The following is a 22,142-nucleotide window of genomic DNA, read 5'->3' on the forward strand; positions in this document are numbered from 1 at the left end:
TCTAAAGTTTTCTGGCAGAAAAAAACCCTGGGTGGATTAACTTGAGCAAGTGTGTGTTGTACTGTTTATGAATTTAGCTTTGCATTTGTAAGAGAAAGATTGCGTTACTTCTTTCCAAAGTTACAAATTATCACTTAATTCATTCATTAATGTACATGGTATAATGTTAAAGAAATGTGACAATTCCTAAAAGGAAAAATAATAAATGTGTAATGCAAGTCGTACTTTCTCAATTAGGTTAGAGCCGGGCTCAGGAAGAGCTTTAGAAAGTTTCATTTTATATCAGATTTTTATACGTGTGCAGCAGCTTAATGCTGAAGCATAATGTGCAAACATGCTACATGTATATTATATTCCAGTCTAAAAAATGTAAAAAAAGGGTTTTCAAAATAGAGTTCTTACCAAATCTTTTCAGGTTACCTTTTGGCAGTGCCTGTGTATTCTCAGAGAAGCAGTGCTACAGAAAATTGCAAGAAGAAAAGCGACACAGGCTGAAACTCTCAGCATTTTACTCTCCCGAGACAGCCGTAATTGCAGCCTGCTACCTGGCTGGCACACGTTCAGATACTGAATATGGAGATAGCACCTACAAAACATCCCAGCCCTCAAGTTAATATTGCACACGGTTTTGCCGTGATATTCACTGTGCATTACAGAATTCAAACTGTAAATGAGGGAGGGCTTATGGTTTGGACGAACTTCTGAAAATGATCTCATGTCTAGCTTTAGCGCAAGCACTGCAAAATTTGTGGGGAATAATGTTGGAGCTAATGATTTATTTGATTTATTTATGATCATGAAAAAAGCTTAGCCCTTCTTTTCCCAATAACCCCTTCATTCCAGAGAGCTCAAAATTAAAATGATGTGTTTATAATTTACAGTGCCAGAGAAGGAGGGGTTTGTATATCGAAGTTTTTGGATACACATCGGCAAAGTGGACAATTGCTCATTCTTAATGTGGCATGCCATGTCATATTTCCTTAAGTAAAAAGCTGTTTACTTTGAAGTGTAGCTCGACTTACACGCAGAGCAACATTTTAGTGATGCATGACTGTTCTCCTCTGCAGCCTGTGGATGACTAATGCCTGAGTGAATACCAGGAGGTACAGCTGAGGGCAATGTTTGTGTCTCGAAACACAAACGAGAAAAAAAAGAAAAAAAGAAAAGAAAATTGTACGTTTTCGTCCCAGTTACCCTAAATGACCCTCTCTTGAGCGCGCACAAACACAAACACACACACACACACACACACACTTTATCAATGTGTTTCAAATCTGGAGTTTCATTCCAATTGTGGGAAGAGCCTGTTTCACTTTCCCCCATTAACTCCTGGTGATGTAAATAAGATGGTTACAAGCTCCACATGAATCATTAAATCATTACTCTGCAAAATAAGGTACTTCATAACAATAAGCTATTACACCAACATTTTCAGGCAACTAGTCACGCTGAATCTCTTCTAATACTTGTTTCAAATATTTGGCCGCCCCATTTCTATCAGTGAAGGTAGACTACAAACACCTCTCAGTATAAAGCAATAACATTCAACATTATTCACAAACCACAGTCTCCAAAATGAGCAAAATATGAATGAATACATCTCTAAAGCCATTTAAACAAAAAAACAAAACAAAAACTGAACATCACAGCCTTGATGAAGGTAGCATTTATTGCAGGGCTAAATACAACACATTGTATTTAAACTTAGATGATAAATGGGTGAAAAATACACAGAACTGAAATAAAGCAACTTTTACAAGACGAATTGTGACAGTTGTGATGTAAATAAGAAAGAAGATGAGAACAGTCACCCCTGATGGGAAATTAAAATAAAATCATAAAACAACGCAAAAAACAATTCACACTTACTCTTTTCCTTTTTACAGCTCTGTTTGCCATGTCAGGGATGGTCAGGAAAATAATCATCTGCTTCAGCTCCACCAACTTTCTAATCCACTCTGTCACACTCCTCTACTGGAACCAAGCTAAATAACTTCTATAATGTTCAGTGTGAAATATTTTCTTCCTAATACTTCCCAAAGGCACTGCACAACAGTAATATTTTCTCAAAAAAAAAAAAAAAAAAGTATGCAGTGCCTCAAAATGACTCGGGAACATCAATGATCAGACTAAAAACAGGATTTTTAAGTTAAGCTCAATAAAAGCATATTCCTCAAGTGCCTTGCCTGCCAAATGTGGCTTTGCATATGCAGGCAACTAGGCTGACACGTGTGCATCACAGAACATTCACAAAAAGTTAAGATCATTCATTTGGGCTGTTTAACAGGTCAACAAGGGAGGAAAAAAAAAACAGCAGTTTGAACCGAGCAACAAAATGTTCAGTAGCAGTAGGCCATGGTTAAACTGCAGCATGCTGCCAGTGGGGCGAAAAGCAGCTCCGGCAGTCGGATCGATTGACGTCCGTCTCTTAACATCCAAACTCAGTCCTTGTATTCTGTGTACTTTTTGGCCGATCCGTGCACCTTGCTGGCGGGGTATTTTAGACGGTTCAGGGCCATTTTACGGAGCACCGCTTGCGGGAGGTCGACGCGACACTTCTCGGCGAGTTCCACCAGGTAGATCAGCACGTCGCTGAGTTCGTGTGCCAGCTGCTCACGCTCCGACTCGGTCCAGTCCGGCAGGCCCTCGGCAACCTCCCCCCGCCACTGGAAGAGCTCCGCCACCTCGCCCACCTCCCCGACCATGGCCAGAAGCAGGTTGCGAGGCTGGTGGAACTGGTTCCAGTCCCGCTCGTCCGTGAACTCCGCTTGCAACCGCCGAATGTCCTCAATGGTGGGCTTCGGGCTGAAGGTGAACCTCTCCGGCCGTACTGTTCCTCCATTCTGCAGCTTGGAGCGGGTTGATGCGTCCGGGGCTGCTCCGTTCACCACTGCTGAGCCGTTTGAAGAAGCCGACGACACATCATCTTTCAGTCCACAGGCATCCTTTCCGTTTGTGGCCATCATGTTGTGTGAATTTTATCCGGTGTGCCGCGTAAAAGCAAGTTTTTTACGCTCTGTCAACGACCTGTTCGTCAACTAGCATGTGCAGATGTCCCGCCAGTTTTTAGCCCGGAAATGACGCAACCTATCTGACGGACACCGGGGAAAAAAAATAAATCCTGAAGACTGGGCTTTGTAGTTTTAATCCAAAAACTAACGGCGTAGGCAGCCACATTAAATGGAACTTAAAAAAACTACAGCTCCCTTCCCGTTTTTACTGGAGCCTTAAAGACAACATGGCGGCCTCCTCCGTTGCAGCGAGTGAGCTGCTACATAGTATGAATAAACACATAACGACACTGTATCCAAAGGCTTCGTGTGCAATCAGACGAATATGCGCAACAAGCTCACGATGCTACAGTCAACAGCAGCCGGGGGCAAAAAGGTAAGAGAGGTCGCTACTGTGGTTTTTGTTTAGTGTGAATGACTTGACTTACTCACCTGTGCAAAGTCAAATGACGACCGAATATTTTTTGTATATATATCGGGATACCTTGGGTTTAAACCGTGGCCATTCGCTAGATAAAGAAGAAAAAGAAGCCGTGTAGAAAAATGGTCACTCCATTGTTTTTTTGTTTTTAAAGTTTATCATAGTAAAGTAAAGTCATCGCTTGGTTAAAACCGGTGGGATAGAGTAAAGAAAAAGTACCGTTGCCATGGTCACCTACAGTTATTGATTTAAAGCGTCCTTGAAGTCTGTCATCCCCTCTTGTTTCACCTCAAGGGTAGTCCAGTTAGTATTTTTACCTTTAAGCTGGGACATCTGCAAGAGACTGATTTTTAAAGAAGACGAAAAGGAAACAAATTGGAGCAGCAAAGGCCCCGAATAACCAAATTGTGGCTCCTAATTTGGATCAAGTCCTGGATCCTACAGTCCCCGCAATGCAGCTCAGTAGCATCTTTTTGTTAGACCCTTTCCTGCCTGTCTAGTTTAGCTCAGAGTATTTGACAGTGTACCAATGTACCGTGTACCATGAAGCGATCTTAGTGGGTTATCCAGCTAGTCCTTGGGCTTAACTCAGGTTTTCCGGAAGCTGGCTCACTTTTAACTGGGGTAGATCACCTATGCTGCATGGTTAACCTGCAGGTGAGGTCACCTGATCTAATCCTGCTCCAGAGCAGGTTCACTTCAGAGGTTCAGAGGAAAACCTGTCAACAGCCCGACTACTGACCAATCAGATCACTGGAAACCTGGAGTCGTCATTCTACAGGATCCTGACAGAGAAAAGAGTTTCCAATAATGACATAATAAAGGGCAGTAGATGTTTTTATAGATAAGTAGAATCGTTTGCTGTTCCTGTTTCCATTTGTCACTCTGGTTTTAAGACAGAACTTCTGACAAACAGAGGGAGAGTTTATCATACTAAGTAACGACAAAATGATTATTATACCTGCGTCGATTGCACAAATATTTTCCAGTTCTCGGCAGGATTCCTGACAGTGTCAATGCTTTTATACTTTTATACCATCACTGCAGCTCAGCATGATGATAATTGGAGATAAAAACTAAATGGTAAATGGACTGCACTTATATAGTGCTTTTGTAATCGTAACGACCACTCAAAGCGGTTTACAATACGTGCCACAATCACCCATTCATACACACATTCATACAGTGCTTTTTTTCCTCTACATACAGTGCTTTTCTATACATACATAATCCCCATAATGCAGTACAGTCACACACCGGTGATACATCGCTTTACAGCACTTTTTTTATATACATAGAAAATATGTATATGGGGTTCAGTATCTTGACCAAGGAAACTTCGACACGCGGACTGGAGGAGCTGGGGATCGAACCACCGATCTTCTGGTTAGTGGAGGACCCGCTCTACCTCCTGACCCTCTGTTGTCCTTTATCAGAAAAATAATCCACACATTAAACAATTACTGTGATTATAAATACAACCTGTCAGTCGGGTTGACCTTATCAGGCGTTAATTACTTTTCTCCTCATCTCTCCTCTCTGTTTTCGCAGACTGCTGATTGCCAGTGTGTGCTCTTGGGTTCAAACCCAACACAACTCTGACTAACTTGTTCTGAGATCTGTAGTTGCCCAGACCTTTAAACAGTGATTATGTGGTCAAAATAACTCAAAACAAGAGAAGTGGCAAGCTGTCTTGAAGTTTCTTTTTATCGATTAAATTTGCTTTTCTAGCCAAAAACCTGGTTCTGTTCTTCACTTTCCCCAGTCTTTAAGGCCGTACTCTCTTCACCCAAACTACTGTCTGACAAATGTCCTGGATAGCTAACAGAGGGTTTAGCGGCAAAAATCTGTCGATCTAGGACAATACTGGTGTAACATACGGTAATTTGTATTATACATTTATGGTCTCTTAGCCCATCTTCTGGGCTGGATTACCATCTTGGTAAACCAGATCTCACCGTGAGGCAATTGATGTTTGATAATATGATCGAATGTCCCTTCGTTGAGGTGCAAGATATACATTACTTAAGCACAATATAAACTGACACGATAAGGGCCTTCAATGTAGATGCTGTATTGAAAAGGGTTCCATGGGCCAAGTCTAGTTTTAAGACTGTCATGCTGTGATCAAATGATGCATACTCCCTAAATTAATTTTTGTTTAATCTGATAATCACAAAGCAAACAAGGAGCATTTGTCCTGGGGCCTCCATGGATAGTCATGCTTGAGTCGACCCTGATTACAATGCAAAGGTTATTTTCTCAAACTTTAGACAGCTCCCTCAACTTCGTCAGAGGACATTATACAGCTGTTTCCATGGGCTGAGCTGAACTCAGTGAAGAGCAAACTGATCTTTCTGTGTCAAAACTCTGGTGCCCCCTTTAACCTGAAGCCAACCTTTGCCTTAAGACTACCCTGTTGTCTTCATCAGTGCTTAATTCCAAATTAGACTCTAAGTCTAAACCAAAACAATTGTCTCTGCAACACCGAATCACATAAACCCTAATTAAGTCCTAACCCCGGCCCGGGTAGGCACTGTTATGGGAAACATTTTCGTGTCTCAGTTCCATACATAAGAGTAGTTGTCTATATATAATGTACAATATCTAATCTTTTTGCAGCTAAGATACAAGAAATCAACATAAGTGACTGTTTTATACTAATTGCCCACGTATTCCAAGTATGCCATTGCATATTAAGTAAGCTGTGATTTTAGAGTGTCGCAGTCACATACACTTCACCAAGGGAAAGCAAAATGTGTTTTTAAAGATTTAATACCTCTGGAGTTGTCTCACTGCCATTTGGGATTTATATTATTGTTTTGCAGCTGTGAGTAGTGCCTTCATTTCGTTTGTGCATTGCATTGTGGGATCATAGTGTACATCAAAAGCACGGTATAAAGTTAGAACACACTAAATACTCATAACCTGTTGAGGCTTAGTATCTAGTATGTGATCAAAACGCAGCTTCTGTCTTTCCTCATTTTAATGGATTCCTGTCAGCCAGACAGAAGCAAGTATTCTCCTTTGTCAGGTACACAGCTCTCTTTTTTTTAATCCTCAGTCCACATGTATAGCACAAGTTTATTTTATGTGGTTGTGTCTGTACAATTTCTGTCTCCTCTCTGCCTCAGTGCTCTTCAGCAGCTGGTTGGGGTGGTCGGCCTGGAGGTCCATGCCCAGATTAACTCCAGCACCAAGCTGTTTTCCGGCTCACCAGTTCGCTTCTCAGCTCCTCCAAACTCCCTGGTGTCATTCTTTGATGGATCCCTACCTGGCACATTACCTGTAAGTGATGTTTATCTTAATTCAGACAAAGACGACCTTTTGTTTTTTTGACCCCCTTCTTCTCATCATTGAATGTCCCTGTGTGTCCTCAGGTCCTGAACAGACGATGTGTAGAGGCAGCAGTGATGACAGGACTCGCTCTCCACTGCACTATTAACAGGAAGTCATTTTTTGACAGGAAACATTACTTCTACGCTGACCTCCCTGTGAGTGTTTCACTCCCTGTGCTCCTTTGTTGCTTTCTGTGCAACATCTAGGGTGTAGTAGTATCAGACAAACCGCAGTGCTATAAGCTGCTATTTTCCTGCACATCATACTGCATTACTGCTTTTGCTTTGACATAAGTCGTCCTCATTTGCATCCAGCTACTCCATCACAACACTCCCAGTGAACTCTCCCAGCCATGAGCTCTAATTTAAATAGTGAGCAAGTCTTGCTGAAGCAGCAAAAAGGCTATTTGCCACACATACAGAGGAATGATACTGAAAGCTGTTAAAGAAAATGACCAGTGTTTTTTTCACTTACTAGGTCATTTCCTTATGTGCACTTCTATTTTTGCATTATCCACAGGTCATTTCCCTGTCCCCGCCTTTGCTGATAATATGGGGATAGCTTTCTTATGTTGTTACATGATTTGAATCATTGTTGGAGTCCTAAAAACTGTAGGTAGTGTTCTCTAACTCAACAGTTCCCAATTGGGAAATATGAAAACTAAATAGTTAATTAAAATGAGCTGTTTTATAAGTAGAGATCTTGAGATGACTCTGATCTTCAGTACTTACCCATAATGGACTTCACATACAGTTCTAGACACAGGGTGCGTGTGCGTGTCATCACCTACTGTGGCAGGAACTTTGGCAGGTGTCTGTCTGTCTGTCTGTCTGTGGACAGGTTTTGTCATCGCGATACTGTCACAACCATGATTTACAGGTGTGTAGTTGAGATCAAAATGGAGGGCCGAGATCGAAGATGGGTTTGGTCTGAGGAAGGGCGCCGGAAGTAGGGAGGATGGAGGTATGGAAGGATCCATTGGCCCCCCCACTTTACTCCCCTGGCCCGCATTCGTTTTAAGTCACAGATCGCTGCTTTCAAATTTCAATCATTCCTGTCTTCTATAAGACATTATGTACAACTACAAACCACCTTACGATTGGGATCACACCAGCCACGACGCCTGTCAATAATGTAGTAATGACTACTGAGTGCTCATGGGTCGGAACATAGACTGTCAGGTGGTACACTGCTTTAAAGCAGTATTGATTACATTTATTTATCTTGGCCATTTGGGGGGACAAAAACAAACTGTAACACACAATTGACATAGAAACAGAGTTAAAGACAAGCAAATATTGAACTTGCATTCATCAGATGGCCAGGACCATGAATCCAAATGAACAATCATTTTTCTCTGTAACTGCTGGATATATAAGTAAGCAACTGTTTGCTAACACATTTGTCATATCAACTTAAAAGATGATGATAGGTCCTTCTTTTGTTCACAACTTGTTTCCGCTGCCTCCAAGTGACCAAACAACAACAACAACAATTCAGTGCAGCTTGAAATTCCTCCTTTCAAATTTACTGCTGTTCAAGAATTAAAGAAGTAGATCAGACAAGTAAGGGAGTTACATATCAATCCAATGGTCGTGACATGGGGATGTGGTTTTAAATTTCTAACAGCATACCATATGAGCCAAATAGCAGTCTGGTAAGGTGGTAGAGGTATACTTAAAAAAAAAAAAACCCTCTTTAACATTGATATTTCCATTTAACATTCTTACCCAAGTGATGTTCACTTTGCTATATGTAATGGAGTGCTCGCATGGCAAGGTTTCAATACCCCTCAGAGCCCCAGGGTAATTTTACTGCCAGTATGAGTGACAAATTTTGGTTGAGATGGAAAAGACAACATGTTATGGGAACTCTACAGTGACTTGCCCTACAGAGACCTCTTCTAATACTTCTAGAAAAATTCCCAGTAGAAAGGTGTTAGCAAATTTTACACTTGCATTTGCTAACAAAGCTTTGAGTGAGGTAATGAGGAGGGTAATTATGGACCTAAGAATTTAGGGGACAGATTTTCTTGTCCTTTGGTAATATGTAATTGAAACTGCCCAAAAAAGTGACTTAAAATAAGTAGCGAACAATATACTGAATATGAACTTAAGCTGGTATTTTTATGACACTGTTTCTGTTACTGTATTACACTGAAATAAATTATCAATTTCTTTGATATTTCTGATTAGTTTCTGGTTTAATTTCTGAGCTGACTTCTGCCTATTGTGAAAATGTGATAAGGCTTGAGGCACAACAGTTATCTGTAGATCTTGATTTCCCCATGTAACATTTCGCCGACTTACTGGTTAACACAAAGTGGCAGCAGTAGGACTACATTATCTCCCCAGAAAGTCCATGTATCTTGAAATTCCAGCAAAATCCCCTCCAGAAGCGCAGGGATTACCGTTAGGTTTCTGTTGCTCTCTTGTGTGTTTACCGAAGATTGCATCACCTCTTTTGGATTCATTCTCAACACTTGACAAACACAGCGGGGACGATAATACCCGTTTACAGTTTTTATTTTTCTGAGATTCCACAAACAACCCTTGCTAGCAGTTTGAGCCTAAAGCCTTTATTTGTGTTTGAAATTCACTGTGTGCACTGTGCAAAATACGTACTGCTGCCGGTTCATATTATATTATAATTATTAGTCTCATCAGCTGTTTCAAAAGAGCGATCTGTTCCAGTGTTGCATGAAACGGCTTGATAAACTAAAGTTAGTGACTTTAATTATGTGGATGATGATCTATTTTTTTCACATTCAACTTAAAGTTTGAGAGTAATCAATGCTCATAAAACCAAATCGGTAGCAGGACCGAGGGAGAAATGATCCCACCCTTGAAAAATACATTTGTAAACAGTGTTTTATATTATTGATATGTTCCACTAGAAATCCCTGATTGCATTTTGTAAAATACCACAGTTGCTCATTAAATGATTAATGCAGCTGTCCACCCAGAATTCCAGCTTTGAATTGGCAGGAATATATATATATATATATATATTATATATATATATATATATATATATATATATATATATATTATATAATTTTAACAGCCCTTTAATAACATGCTTCAGCAGCTCCACAATAATCTACTAGCAAAAGCAAATAATTACAATCTCCTTGAGATATCAATTTTCCAAATAAATAGACATGGCCAGACTATTGAAGCTTTGACATGTGTTTAATGAGAGCAATGAAACTGTGTGTGACCTCGATGGTTAGCTGAGAAGAACATCAGTGTGAAGGCATGAGGATTGAGACGACCGACTGAGGCTTGTTTGTTTAGTGACTTTGAAATGAGTCCGAAAATGACTCAGCGGCTCACAACACAGAAAGAGTTTGGAGATTATGTGTATGTGTGTCTGATCCTGTATGTATTGTATTGAGAGCCGACATGCATCTGTAACTGTGAATATAAAAAGGTGTTCTGCTCATTAGGGCTCAATCTGCTGTCAGAGTGTAATTGGGAAACCTTAATGTGCCTAATAGGATCTTATTAACAATAAACTTGCCTCAGCCTTCACTATGTGGCCAGAAGTGGCTGAATTATTATGCAGAAAATGCAAATAGTCTTCACTTATACAGATACTGCCTAATGTAGAGTATGGCATGCTCGTGCTTCAGCCAGCAGAGACAACATTTTCAACGGCAGAGACAAAACTCATGAAACGATTAAGTGGGAAACAGGCAATTTCTGATAAGCTGCAACAGCATTCACAAAATCCAGCAGAGTTAAAGATTGAATCCACCAAAAAGAACAGAAATCAAAAAAGAAAATCCACATAGTGTGTCGTCGCCCCCCCATTTGTTTTAAAAGGAGGAGGTGTGGACATGATGGATTGTGTCGATCAGGCACATTGTACAGAAAGCCAGTGATTAACAGCCCACGAATCTCTTCTCCCACGTCCTCGCCCTCTTTAGCATAAGTATGATTAATGTTTAGTTCCTGTGATGTGGTTGCCATAGTAACGTAGGAAATTAATACTTGGGGCAGCAGATTCTTTTAGGAACAGAGAAGCAGATAAAATATTTATTCTTATGCTTTTGTGAGAAGAAACCTTGAGTGAAATGACAGCACTCCTGCTGCATTATAATGAAGTCCCAGCCAATCAGCCGTCGCTGTGTTTAATTGATGTTGCCTGGCTCGCCTTCACGTGGACCCATGACACTGACTGCAGATTCATCAGCAGTGTTATTCCACTGCAATACTGAACGACTCCAGGAGATAGTACCTTTCCTCCATAATTTGAAACAAAAATGAAGGATTATTCCATTCATTCATTTAAAAATAATGAATTAAAGCAGGATAATAAAATGAATTTACTGAATTACTGATATTCTAAATCTATTACTGACATTAATTAATTATCTGTCTATAAATTGACAAAAGCTACAACAAGTGACATCCAGCAGTTCATCCAACCAATTAGCCAACTACCCAGTCCGCTTAATTCATCACACTGTATTTAACATATTAATATATCAGCATTAATTTAATCAGCAGAGAGCAAACAAATCAAAAGCCAACATTAGAAAGGAAATGCACGAGTAGCAGGAAGAAATTATTGTTTTCAAGGCAAATCTCATCATTTATGATTTAGATTTTAGCTCACATCGCACAGCTTAATTTCAAAGAGTAAACAGAAAGGATATCAGTTAGAAAGATTGTTGTATTTTATGAAACTGGATGACATGGTACCTGATTGTGTACTTGGAGGCATTTTTACCTAAGGTTACTAGTGCAGCATTATGTCAACTTTAATGTTGGATTCAAAGAAGCAAAACTGAGGGGATGGTTCTCATTCCTAATTTCACGGTGATTAAAAGTGAGTAAATACTGCTATTACTGTTCTCATTGAGTCATTTTTCATTATACCAACACACTCAGCAAACCCTCCGTCTTTTAATCAGATAGTAAGTTGGGCTGCTGCCACTTTAAGGACTCGATAAAAGGTTCAATTTCTGGCTAAGGGACAGTTAAGAGGAGCGACAAAATGTTTCGGATCCTCTTTTTACTACAACCTTGGTGCCCAGAGCTTTATAGTATTGTATTTTCTCCTATCAGGCTGGATACCAGATCACTCAGCAGCGGCGGCCCATTGCAGTCGATGGCATACTGACTTATAGCCTCCTTGGAGGAAAAAAGAGGAGCCAAGTGATCAGAAAAACTGTTAACATTAAACAGATTCAGCTGGAGCAGGACAGCGGCAAGAGTCTCCACGATGATGTCCGCAGCCAGACACTCATAGACCTCAACAGAGCAGGTAATGGGCTGACATGTTGCTTCATTTCCATGAACACAGCCACTGTTTTTTCTCTCTGACATTGACATTCTGCTGCCAACAATACTCACCAGGGCACCAAATATGGATTATTCCACAGCTGAGAATAGTCCCCAACCAATGCACTATTAACATTGTTTATCCTTAAAAAAATGAAACTGTATTGAAACTATGTATTTGTGATTTTTTTTTTTTTAAAGTTTTAATCTTCAAGAGGAATTAACAGGCTTGAGAATGATAACAAAAGACATTAGGGAATTTGGAAAAGTTTTGAGAGATGGACACTGTTGGTTTTGGTATTTTAATGAATTTTATTGATAATAATGAAAATATTTTTTTAACACCAACTCTCTCCTTTAACACTGGAAGAAAAACATGTTCAGACACGTGTTATTCTATAGATTTAAATTGCCTAACAAAGCAAGAACTGTTGAGGTTTGTCACAGAGTTCCATGAGATAGATCCCTTAGAGATGTAAAACACAGCTGTTTCCACATCCATCAGGTGTAGGTCTAATGGAGCTGGTGATGGAGCCAGACATGAGCTGTGGAGAGGAGGCTGCTGCAGCTGTCAGAGAGCTTCAGCTCATCCTGCAAGCCCTGGGAACCTGTCAAGGCAACATGTCTGGTATGGAATCACTCTCTGTCTCTGTTTCTCTGCCTGCCTCTCTCTCTCTGTATCTGAGCTGCTATACCTCTTACCCCAAACTTCTTACCCTCTCAATGTGCATCTTTTTTACCTCTTTCTCCTAAGAGGGCCAGCTGAGAGTAGATGCCAACGTGTCCGTCCACAGACCAGGTGAGCCCCTGGGCATCAGGACCGAGGTGAAGAACATCAACAGTATCCGATACCTCGCCAGGGCTATAGGTAGGTACCATAAAAGGTTAGGAAATTGTGTAAGAGTGTGACGGACATTTACTGATGTTGCTTGAATGCTTAAACATCTCAATATATCTTAACTTGCTGCATGATTGCTCACACACATGTTCTGAAAGTAAAGACCATTTTGTGAGTTGACATTTGCATGCTTTGTCACCCTGAAAAAATACTGTGTGTGTGTGATTATGTGTTTGCTATAAGTCAAACTGTTAGTAAAAGGGAAGAAACACTCAGTGGTGGAATGTAACTAAGTACATTTACTCTGCTTAAAGGAAAAGTTTGACATTTTGTGAAATATACTTTTATTTGCTTTCCCACCAAGGGTTAGATGAGAAGATTGTTACCACTGTACATGTCTTTGCTTAGCACAAAGACAGCTGGCCCAGGTCTTTCCAAAATAAACAAAATCGACCTACCAGCACCCCTAAAGATCACAAATTAACATATTTAATCTGTAATAAACCAAAGTGTAAAAACAGCAATTCTTCATTTTACAGGGTGTTGTGGGTGGGACCAATAACTTTGGCTGGGACCAGTAATTTTGTGGTTATTGGTCCCAGGCAACCAGTGTAACCAAACGACACTGGTTGCTTGGCTACTGGTCCTGGCCTAGAAATAGTTTGGCAGATAACCTCCTGCAAACCAGCCAGTTACTTGTACTTTACTGGAGTATTTCCCTTTCATGCTACTTTATACTTCTACCTCACTACAATATTGTTACACCCATACATTTATTTGACAGCTTTAGTTGCTAGTTATTTTGCAGATTAAGATTTTACATACATCTTGACCAGCTACAACAATTAAATGGTATTTGCACATTATTGCATCAGTAGTAATAATCCAATAATATAATAGAAAATAATAAAACACTAACAGGAACCATATTTCTGCATTATGAGTACTTTTGATACTTTAAGTGCATTTTCCAAATAATACATCCATAGTTTTATTGAAGTAATATTTTCAGTGTAGGACTTTTATTTGTAATAAGGTATTTTCACAGTTTGGGTATTGGTACTTTTACCTAAGTAAAGGATCTAAATACTTCTTCAAACACTGGACACACATACTGTATACAACGAAGCCAAAAAGGAACACATGCGTCTACACTTCTGCAATTTTGTACCTGTCACGTGTAACAAAAAAATCATATTTTCATCACTTCCATACTTAAAAATAGATTTTTTTTTTCTATTTTTTTTTTTTTAAATGAAAACAAGATAGCTGGATATATTAAGAGAAATGAAGACAGGAAGCTTAGTTAATATTGACAGTGGCTTGTGAAGCATAAGTTTAGGACTGATAACCATTCACAAACAATTAGCTGTGTGATAGCAGCATGTGATGCTGGATTGGCTTGCCGCAGCTGTTTACAAAAGCACTGATTTTGTGTCAACTCTAACTTCACCGACTGTTGATTGAGCGTCACTTAAAAAGCTGAAAAAAGAGCCACAGCCAGATACATTTCAGCATTTTACATGCTGAAATTTTATTTATCAATAAAGTATCAAATTTACTCTGCTGCTGAACCGATATTTAAAAGTCATGGAGAAAAACATCATTTATCACAATTATAATGTGGCAGCAATCAGAGACCCTAGAATTGCCAGTGTATTAGAACAGATGTTTGGCATTTACTGCAGAAATGTGTTTGTGTGTTACACTGTTATTGGATAAAGTGTCTATATTTATGTTCATATTGTCTCTTGTATCACCAGACTATGAGATTCAGAGACAGATCAGTGTCATGCAGAGAGGGGGGACGGTGCAAAATGAGACCCGAGCGTATGATTCCAAATCAGGGTAAGAGGATGAGAGAGCAGGGCTGTGATGCCAAGCTTTAGCTACTACAACACCCTCTGACTGGGATCTCTGCCTGGTTCATTAGTCTTGAGCTCTGCTAAGGAGCAACCATCATGGTAATGATGATGAATAGATCCATTTGGATGCCGCCGTCGTCCTGTGTTATCTGTGAGCTATGTGCTAGTCACAGGCTTATGAGCTCACAGAATGAGCCAGGTCCCACACAGCTGAGGCCTTGATCATCTTTTCTGGTGCTCTGCCTAATTCCCATGAGGCCTTGCATGTCTGAGGTACATGGGGAAGAGTGTTAAATAGTGTGGTGTGTGATGGCTTGGTATCGGCTCTTTCTTCTTGTTCCGTTGAAGGTGGCTGCAGATCTGACTACACTGGTTTGCTGACTGAAAGGCATAACTACACATAAGTTCCTTGACAACTACGTTTTTGTTGTGTTTTTTTTTTTCTGCAATAGTTTCATTACTAGACAGTTTTTGGGGGCGAGCATTTTCATCATTGACTGATCTACTGATTATCTTCTCAATTCATTTAAATAATATCAGGAAATTAGTTAATTGTTTCAGCTCTAAAAAGTATTACATAGTAGAAAAAGATGTTTCCGATTTGTCTGCCGTTCCTCCAGGTAAATGTCTTGTGGTGTCTTGTTTTAAAATATTTCATTTGTGTTTAAATATCACAATGTTGATAATGTTAATTAATAATGTTGCGTGTTGTCTTCTAGGGAGACTATTCCCATGAGGGACAAAGAGGGTCTTCAGGACTACAGGTGAGCGTGAGTTTATGGGCTTTCTGCATGTCCATCGTCATTTTTTTTCGTGGGAGATGAGCTCACATTCATTGACATGTAGTTACGATATCAGAAGGTGATCCTGCCCATGGTGGGGACTGAAAGAAGATGAGGGTGTCTGAGTGGCAGCTAGATGGATAGAAATAAACTGATATCACTTAAGGTCTGGACGTGTGGTTGCACGTCTGTCTGTGCGCCTGTCTGTGCGTCTGTCTGTGTGTGGGGCCATGTGGACCTGTGGCCATGTTTGTGTTTAGAAGGGGGAATGATAGATGGACAGCTGTAAGGCTGATGGAGTCAAATGATTAGGGGAGCAAGTAAAATTTGATAAGTGTGGTGTCGAAAGGAATATTAGTATCTCAACAAAAGCCAACCTCCTTTTCCCTAAGCTTATCTGTAGTGCTGACAAAGCATTCTCCCCCTTCCTTCCTTCCCTCCCCTCCCTTCCTCCCCCTCAGGTTTATGCCAGAGCCCAACCTGCCACCTCTGATTGTGTATGAGGATAACGCATCGCTGCCCACTGGCATTGATGCGTGCCAGGCAGTGGTGGTGCAGAAGATAAGAGAAGGGCTGCCAGAGCTACCCAGTGTCAAAAGAGACAGGCTGGTGCAAACGTACGGCATCCTGCCTGAGCACAGCTATACTCTGGTGGTGAGTGTATAAGTGGGTGAAAGCAACAAGTGAGAGAGGAGCTGATTCCCGCACTAAATCTGTTTTTCAGGTTGGATGAAGTTCTGCATGAGCCTAGGAGGCAGCTGAATACTGATCTCTGCTGGGCTTATTTTGATCCTAATTAGATAATGTGCATGTGAATGTTCCTGATGTTTTGTTGCAGAACGAGGATGGTCTGGTAGAGTACTTTGAGGCAGTGTTGAAGGCAACAAAGAAGGAGCCAAGGAAGGTGATTGGTTGGGTGACTAATGAGCTGTTGGGTCACCTCAAACAGCAAGACATGAGTGTGAGCCAGAGGTGAGATAAATCCTTTCATGTTGCTTTTACAATACTCATATAATGCCAACATAGCACATGAATGCAGTGCTATTCTGCTGCCAATGCTCAGGTCTTAGATGTTAGGGCCCCAACACTTGACCCTCCTCTCTGAGTTCCTTTTGATTGGCACACTCACTTTGTACTTTTCTTTTGCTGTATCTGTAAATGAGCTGTGGCAGGAGGAGGTATGGAACATGTACAAATAATGGTACAGATGGGAAGAAGGCTTTACTGTACCTACTTTCAACTTCAGAGTCAGGAGGTCATGAGATACTTTTATCTGAACTTATTCATTTCCTTCTTTCTTGTTAAAAAGTTTTCAGCCTGAAGGCCTCCTCTGATAAATAAAACAACCTGAAAAGAAATGGGTAAAATAAAGGTTAATCTATTCACATCGGGCATCCCCGTAGCTTAAGGGTTAAGACACTGACCATGAACCGCAACGTTGCTGGGTCAGGTCTGGCTTTGCACCCTTTTTGCATCTCTCTCTCCCACATCTACTGTCATTTCTTCACCGTTTGTAATGAAGACATAACAATACTTTTAAAGAAAAACTATTTACTCTCCAGATGCAGTCTGTGTCTGTCAGGCTTCTCTTTATTTTAAGGTGTCACAAGCCACTGCTTCAAGGGTTTAACTCAAATGTAGAACTGTGATTTCATGTCAATATTAATTGTCACCTAAAAATGATAAAGTATAAATATGGTATCAGCAGTTCGGCTCCATACCCTGTAACTCGTGACTAAACTTTAGTCTGAGACACTTCATTGAATGGACTATTTACAGCAAATGGTTATACAGTTAGATTCGGCGTGAAAAGCTCTGCTCTTTAAGGGAGTTGTCCAAAAATCCCAGCAGCAAGAATAGTTAAATCAATAATATCAGAAACTTAACACATAAGGAGGAGGTTGGGGTGGTGGAAGGAGCTCTGGCACCAAGCAGCATCGGCATGTGTGTATCAGCAGAGTGACGGTGCAGTCAGGCCAAAATTTGCCTGATAAAATTTACTCCCGTGGTGAGGCCAGAAAGGGGGGGGGGGTTGTAAACATGAACTACATAAGCTAGGCCAACAACAGCAGTCCACAAAGTTTTACATTTATACGAGTTTTATCAAACATTTAACCGTCATTAACCTGTCACTGTCCTTGCACTCACTACACCTGAACTACTGCTGCTTGTATAGTTTTGCTGTAGAGTTATAAAAACACATAAAAACAAAGCATATTTCCTGAATGAGAGGTCAGACCCAGCCCCTCTCTCAAACCGGCTAAACATTGCACAGCCTTGCGATTTCACCCATCAAAGCTGAATCTGATTTAACTCTGTGCGAAGCGAAGGAGGCAGATGAATTCATGACCAGAAGCAAATTTGTCTCAACCCATTCCACGTAGAAAATGAATGGGAAAGCGAAAGCCGGTCTGGCTGCACCACAGTAGTGAGACATGTCAGGTTTTAGTGGCCGGGCTGTACACCCACAAGAATATGTTGGACGTAACTAGTCAGCTGATGCCCACATGAACGTGAATGAGGCGGTGATCATGAAGCATGAATGAAGCAATGACAGTTATTGCAGAAGTGACTTCAGTTGTCACTTAACGTCACTTAATAATGCTATGCTTCATATGTTTGCCAATGGCTGAGGTCTGTGTCATGGTGTTAAATATTATGCACAGCCAATTGTAGCTGGCATGTTGAGTCAAACTATAGTCACAGTCCTGGTGATGTTCAGTTTAGAAAGCAAGAAAAAATAATAAGTAGCAATCTGCTGAACTAAAGGAATGTAAAAGTCTCAGGGCAACAAGAATCATCATAACAAACTCACTTCAGTTGTAAAAATTCAGTCTAATTTTTGGGTTGCGACCAATTCCCACCTCTGACACACATTAACATTCACAAACCCTCAGCAGTTCTTGGCTCAATGGGAGATGCCACTAAAATTTAAGTTATATAGTTATATAAGTTCCTTTCTGTTCCCCGAGATGGTTTGCTTCGGAATCATTAGCATTTAGTCACAAAAAAGATTTTACCTGTGCTATTCAGCAAAGTGTTGTTATATTCAGGCTAGAGGTTCTGAGTTGAAAATCACAGCATCAACCTTACTTAGATACGGTATAATAATAGCGTCTCTCTTCCATTAATCATTCTACACTATACTCTGGTTTGATTGACATCGAGGATTATTAGAGTCTTAGTGTTCCCAAATACTGATTAGACCATCGCATACCATACAACAGTAACATGTGTGAGTTCATAAATCATCTGATATTCTTCATGTCTGTCAATGACAAAACCGCTGCGACAGTCCTGACAGCCCATCGAAGTAAAGCCTGTGTGGACAAATCCAATTACATTAGTGAAATCATTAGTTTTTTGGAAGAAGGTGTTGTTTTGGTCTCTCCTTGCTGAAGGCCTAGTAGCTGGAACATGTTGGATTTTTGAAATGTTCCAAAACACTCGAAATTGAATGAAGTCTTTTTGATATTTTGAAGCAAACAGAAGTTAAAAAAAGAAGACACGATGCCTCCCCCTGTTTGTGGCATACTGTTACAATAAATATCAGACACACATCTCAATTCACGTCATCTTAGTAATTTTCTTAAAATGGAAGTTAAATGGTCACAGCAGCTAAAAAATGCAGGTCGTCAGGATGCATTTGCGTTGGAACTGATGAAGTTGAGATAGAAGGTAATCAGACCTTTAGAAACTTCACTTCAGCTTGTTGAGTCCAACTAGAGTTAGCACTATAGTTGTATGATAATTTCTTAGAATAAAAAGCGCTGAGTCATTACAGAGCAAAGGAATTTGAAAGAAGTAATGGGTTGACGTCAGCGCAGATGCTGTGAGCTTCACTTTATCTACCATTCCCAGACAGATGTGAAAATGTATGAGAGTAAACTACAAAGTAGCTGGTGTTTATTTATGCATAGTGTTCCGTTTGCTTTATTTGAAAGGAGGAGATTTAAAGAAAACAAAGAGTTGCTGTCAGGACTGTCAAAAGCTGCAGGCAGGGTAGACAACAGAGGAACCCAGTCACATAAGTGCTTAGAAAAACATTTTGAGTGCTTGGAGCCAGGGGGAAGGAACTGGCAGTTTGGGTGCCAAGTAAAAGGTTTTGAAGAGTTCTGTTAAGAACTGCAAGTATCTCCTTTTTTGTTCATATTATCACAGTCAATATTAAAATTTTTGGCTCTGCTGTCCTGTCAAACCTGCCTAAAATGGTTCCAAGCCTGACAGAAAGATAAAAGACATTGGGAAGTACATTGGTCAGACAGCCAGAGAGCTGAAACTCCAGACATGTCATTTAAGAGCTCGTCCGGGCATTTCCACCAGCTAAGACAAGTCACTCTTCCAGGGTTTTCCCCCTCACAAAAGTTGCTGGCGGCAACTTTGAGGGAAACTTGTTGCAGGTCCAGTGGCATATAAACTGCACGATGGTGACAGAACTGCTAAATATGTCACCAGGCCTACATTAGTGCCATGTTAAGAATGTGAAAGATTCGATTTCGTCTGACATGCGTCTACAGCCAGATAATCTCAAGAACCCCTTCACCACCCAAATATGTTCCTATGTATCAGTTATGAATTGGATGTTACTGTATTTAAAACTATTTATTATATGTCAATGTTCAGGTAGGTTCAGTGAAGTTTGTATTTGTACAATTACCTACTAACAAGTGGTAGGAGTACAAGTGAGTGGCAGAAGCTGGACGATTGAACCATTCATTCATTATTTTTAGCTAACTATTTCAGCTGTTTATTCATTACGTTTAGATATTTCAACTGTTTATTCGTTTCTTTTAACAAACTATTTCAAAAGTTTATTCATTACTTGTAGCCAAATATTTCAAAATTGTTTATCCATTACTTTTAGCTAATTATTTAAAGTTAGCTAAAAGTAATGAGTTAACAATTCCAAATGTTTATTTAAGACTTTCAGCTAACAATTTTACATTTTTTTCCATACGTTCATCTATTTCATTTTTTTTATTCCTTACCAGTATCTAACTGGTTTAACCTCTTATCCAAATTTTTTTTTAACTATTTGAACTGTTATTCATTACTTTTTGCTAGCGTTAACCATTTCGACTGTTTATACATACATATAGCTAAGTAGCTAGCGTTAGATCAGCTGTTTATTCGTTTTAGCTTTACTTTTAGCTAACTATTTCAACTGCTATAGATTACTTTTAGCTATTTCAACGTCTCGACTTGTTTGCTAACCAGTTTTCACAAACTCAGCTCCAACATGTGGTGTTAGTGTGTCAGAACTGGTTTCTGGGCAGTTTACTGGTTATTGTAAATCTACTAAAGATTAGCATCACACCAATTTGTAACCCTATCTGGATTTTTATTTTCCTCTTAAACATAAAAATGTGAATATATTTTTTATGAAATTAAAATTTCTAGTTACATTAATTGAGCTGGCCCGCTGGCAACTGCAGTAGTATCCCATGTGGTACAAGTACCCCTGATTGGGAATCACTACTCTATTTGACACATAAGCAGTTGGTCAAACTGAGTTGTGTTTGTCAAGATACTTTCCATTCTTAAAATTGTAATTTAATAATGACCCCTTCATTTGATTTCAGTCCAATCTCTCCTCCTGCCCTGGCTGAGCTGCTGGAACTCCAGGAAACGGGACACATCTCCTCTTCGGTCGCCAAGCAGGTCAGTCAGCTGCACAGACCGTGCAATTTTCCCCCTTTATCTGTCACTCAGTACACACAACCTCAGCTAATGCTCGATTGTATACTGGTAGTAGTATACTATACCTGCGTCTTACTGGTTTCTCCCTGCTCTCAGGTGTTCCAGGAGATGTGGAGGTCATCAGGCAAGACGGCCCAACAGATCATCAAGGAGCAGGACTTGGGGCTTGTTAGTGACACTGCACAGCTGCACGGCATCTGCCAGAAGGTGGTGGACTCGCATCCTGATGAGGTGAGAGCTCAAATGCCAATTCTCTCTTGCAATTACATTGTTTGTTTGTATATTTGTTTTTTCTCAAGGTTTGATATGTTTTGTGTTTGCTGTGCCTCTCTGTAGGTTCACGCCATCAGAAATGGAAACAAGAAAGTTCTGAACAAACTGATGGGCCTGGTTCAGAAAGAGACCAAAGGTAGAGCCGACCCAGTTCTGGTGAGGCAAATTTTACAAGAGAAGACTTCATGAAGGTTGGACTGTTCTGTGAGACCCAGCCATGTTACAGGCTGGAAGTCAAGTACCTTTGTGAAAAAGATATGACAGTGATGTACATCCCTAATATCCCTAAGGTGGCACATGGTATGTGGTCCTCTATGGCTTGAGAAAACCATCGATGTTCAAGCTGAAAATGAAGCTTCCACCATTAGTTCCTTAGAGGCTGACATTTTGTAAGTAATGTACAATTTTTTCACCAAACAGCCATTATTTTCTGTATTTATGTACAGTATTTATGTGTCTAAAAAGTAATAAAACTTCTCAGGTTATCACTCTCTTTCACAATGTTATATCACTGTTGGGTTTATTTTGACAAAAAACGGCATGAACACATGAATCCCAAGATGCCGTATCTGTATGTTTTGATATTGTGACCAGTTGGTGAGAGTTGATAAAACTTGCA

General features: G+C 40.1%; 2 protein-coding genes across 2 annotated transcripts; one reads left to right on the forward strand and one right to left on the reverse strand.

Annotated features, from left to right (window-relative positions):
- Window positions 1-1,650: 1,650 nt before the first annotated feature.
- Window positions 1,651-3,112, reverse strand: dctpp1 (dCTP pyrophosphatase 1). Its single transcript, XM_040146443.1, has one exon. The coding sequence runs from the start codon at window positions 2,964-2,966 to the stop codon at window positions 2,442-2,444; it is 525 nt and encodes a 174-aa protein (XP_040002377.1). The 5' UTR covers window positions 2,967-3,112; the 3' UTR covers window positions 1,651-2,441.
- gatb (glutamyl-tRNA(Gln) amidotransferase, subunit B) lies at window positions 3,057-22,026 on the forward strand. The gene is made up of 13 exons (XM_040146442.1): window positions 3,057-3,387; window positions 6,567-6,720; window positions 6,813-6,926; window positions 11,850-12,048; window positions 12,571-12,693; window positions 12,820-12,933; window positions 14,667-14,751; window positions 15,488-15,532; window positions 16,012-16,204; window positions 16,389-16,522; window positions 21,133-21,211; window positions 21,347-21,481; window positions 21,587-22,026. The coding sequence occupies exons 1-13, from the start codon at window positions 3,239-3,241 to the stop codon at window positions 21,710-21,712; spliced, it is 1,650 nt and encodes a 549-aa protein (XP_040002376.1). The 5' UTR covers window positions 3,057-3,238; the 3' UTR covers window positions 21,713-22,026.
- The last annotated feature ends 116 nt before the right edge of the window (window positions 22,027-22,142 follow it).

This window comes from Xiphias gladius, chromosome 15 (assembly GCF_016859285.1).
Source record: "Xiphias gladius isolate SHS-SW01 ecotype Sanya breed wild chromosome 15, ASM1685928v1, whole genome shotgun sequence".
NCBI classification, from domain to species: Eukaryota; Metazoa; Chordata; class Actinopteri; order Istiophoriformes; family Xiphiidae; genus Xiphias; species Xiphias gladius.

What these genes read in the sequence shown, in the direction of transcription:
- dctpp1 (XM_040146443.1), bottom strand. Translation starts at nt 2,966, where the DNA reads ATGATGGCCACAAACGGAAAGGATGCCTGTGGACTGAAAGATGATGTG.
- gatb (XM_040146442.1), top strand. Translation starts at nt 3,239, where the DNA reads ATGGCGGCCTCCTCCGTTGCAGCGAGTGAGCTGCTACATAGTATGAAT. An exon ending in CTGTCAAGGCAACATGTCTG is followed by an intron (nt 12,694 to 12,819) that starts GTATGGAATCAC and finishes CTTTCTCCTAAG; the next exon opens with AGGGCCAGCTGAGAGTAGAT. An exon ending in GACATGAGTGTGAGCCAGAG is followed by an intron (nt 16,523 to 21,132) that starts GTGAGATAAATC and finishes ATTTGATTTCAG; the next exon opens with TCCAATCTCTCCTCCTGCCC.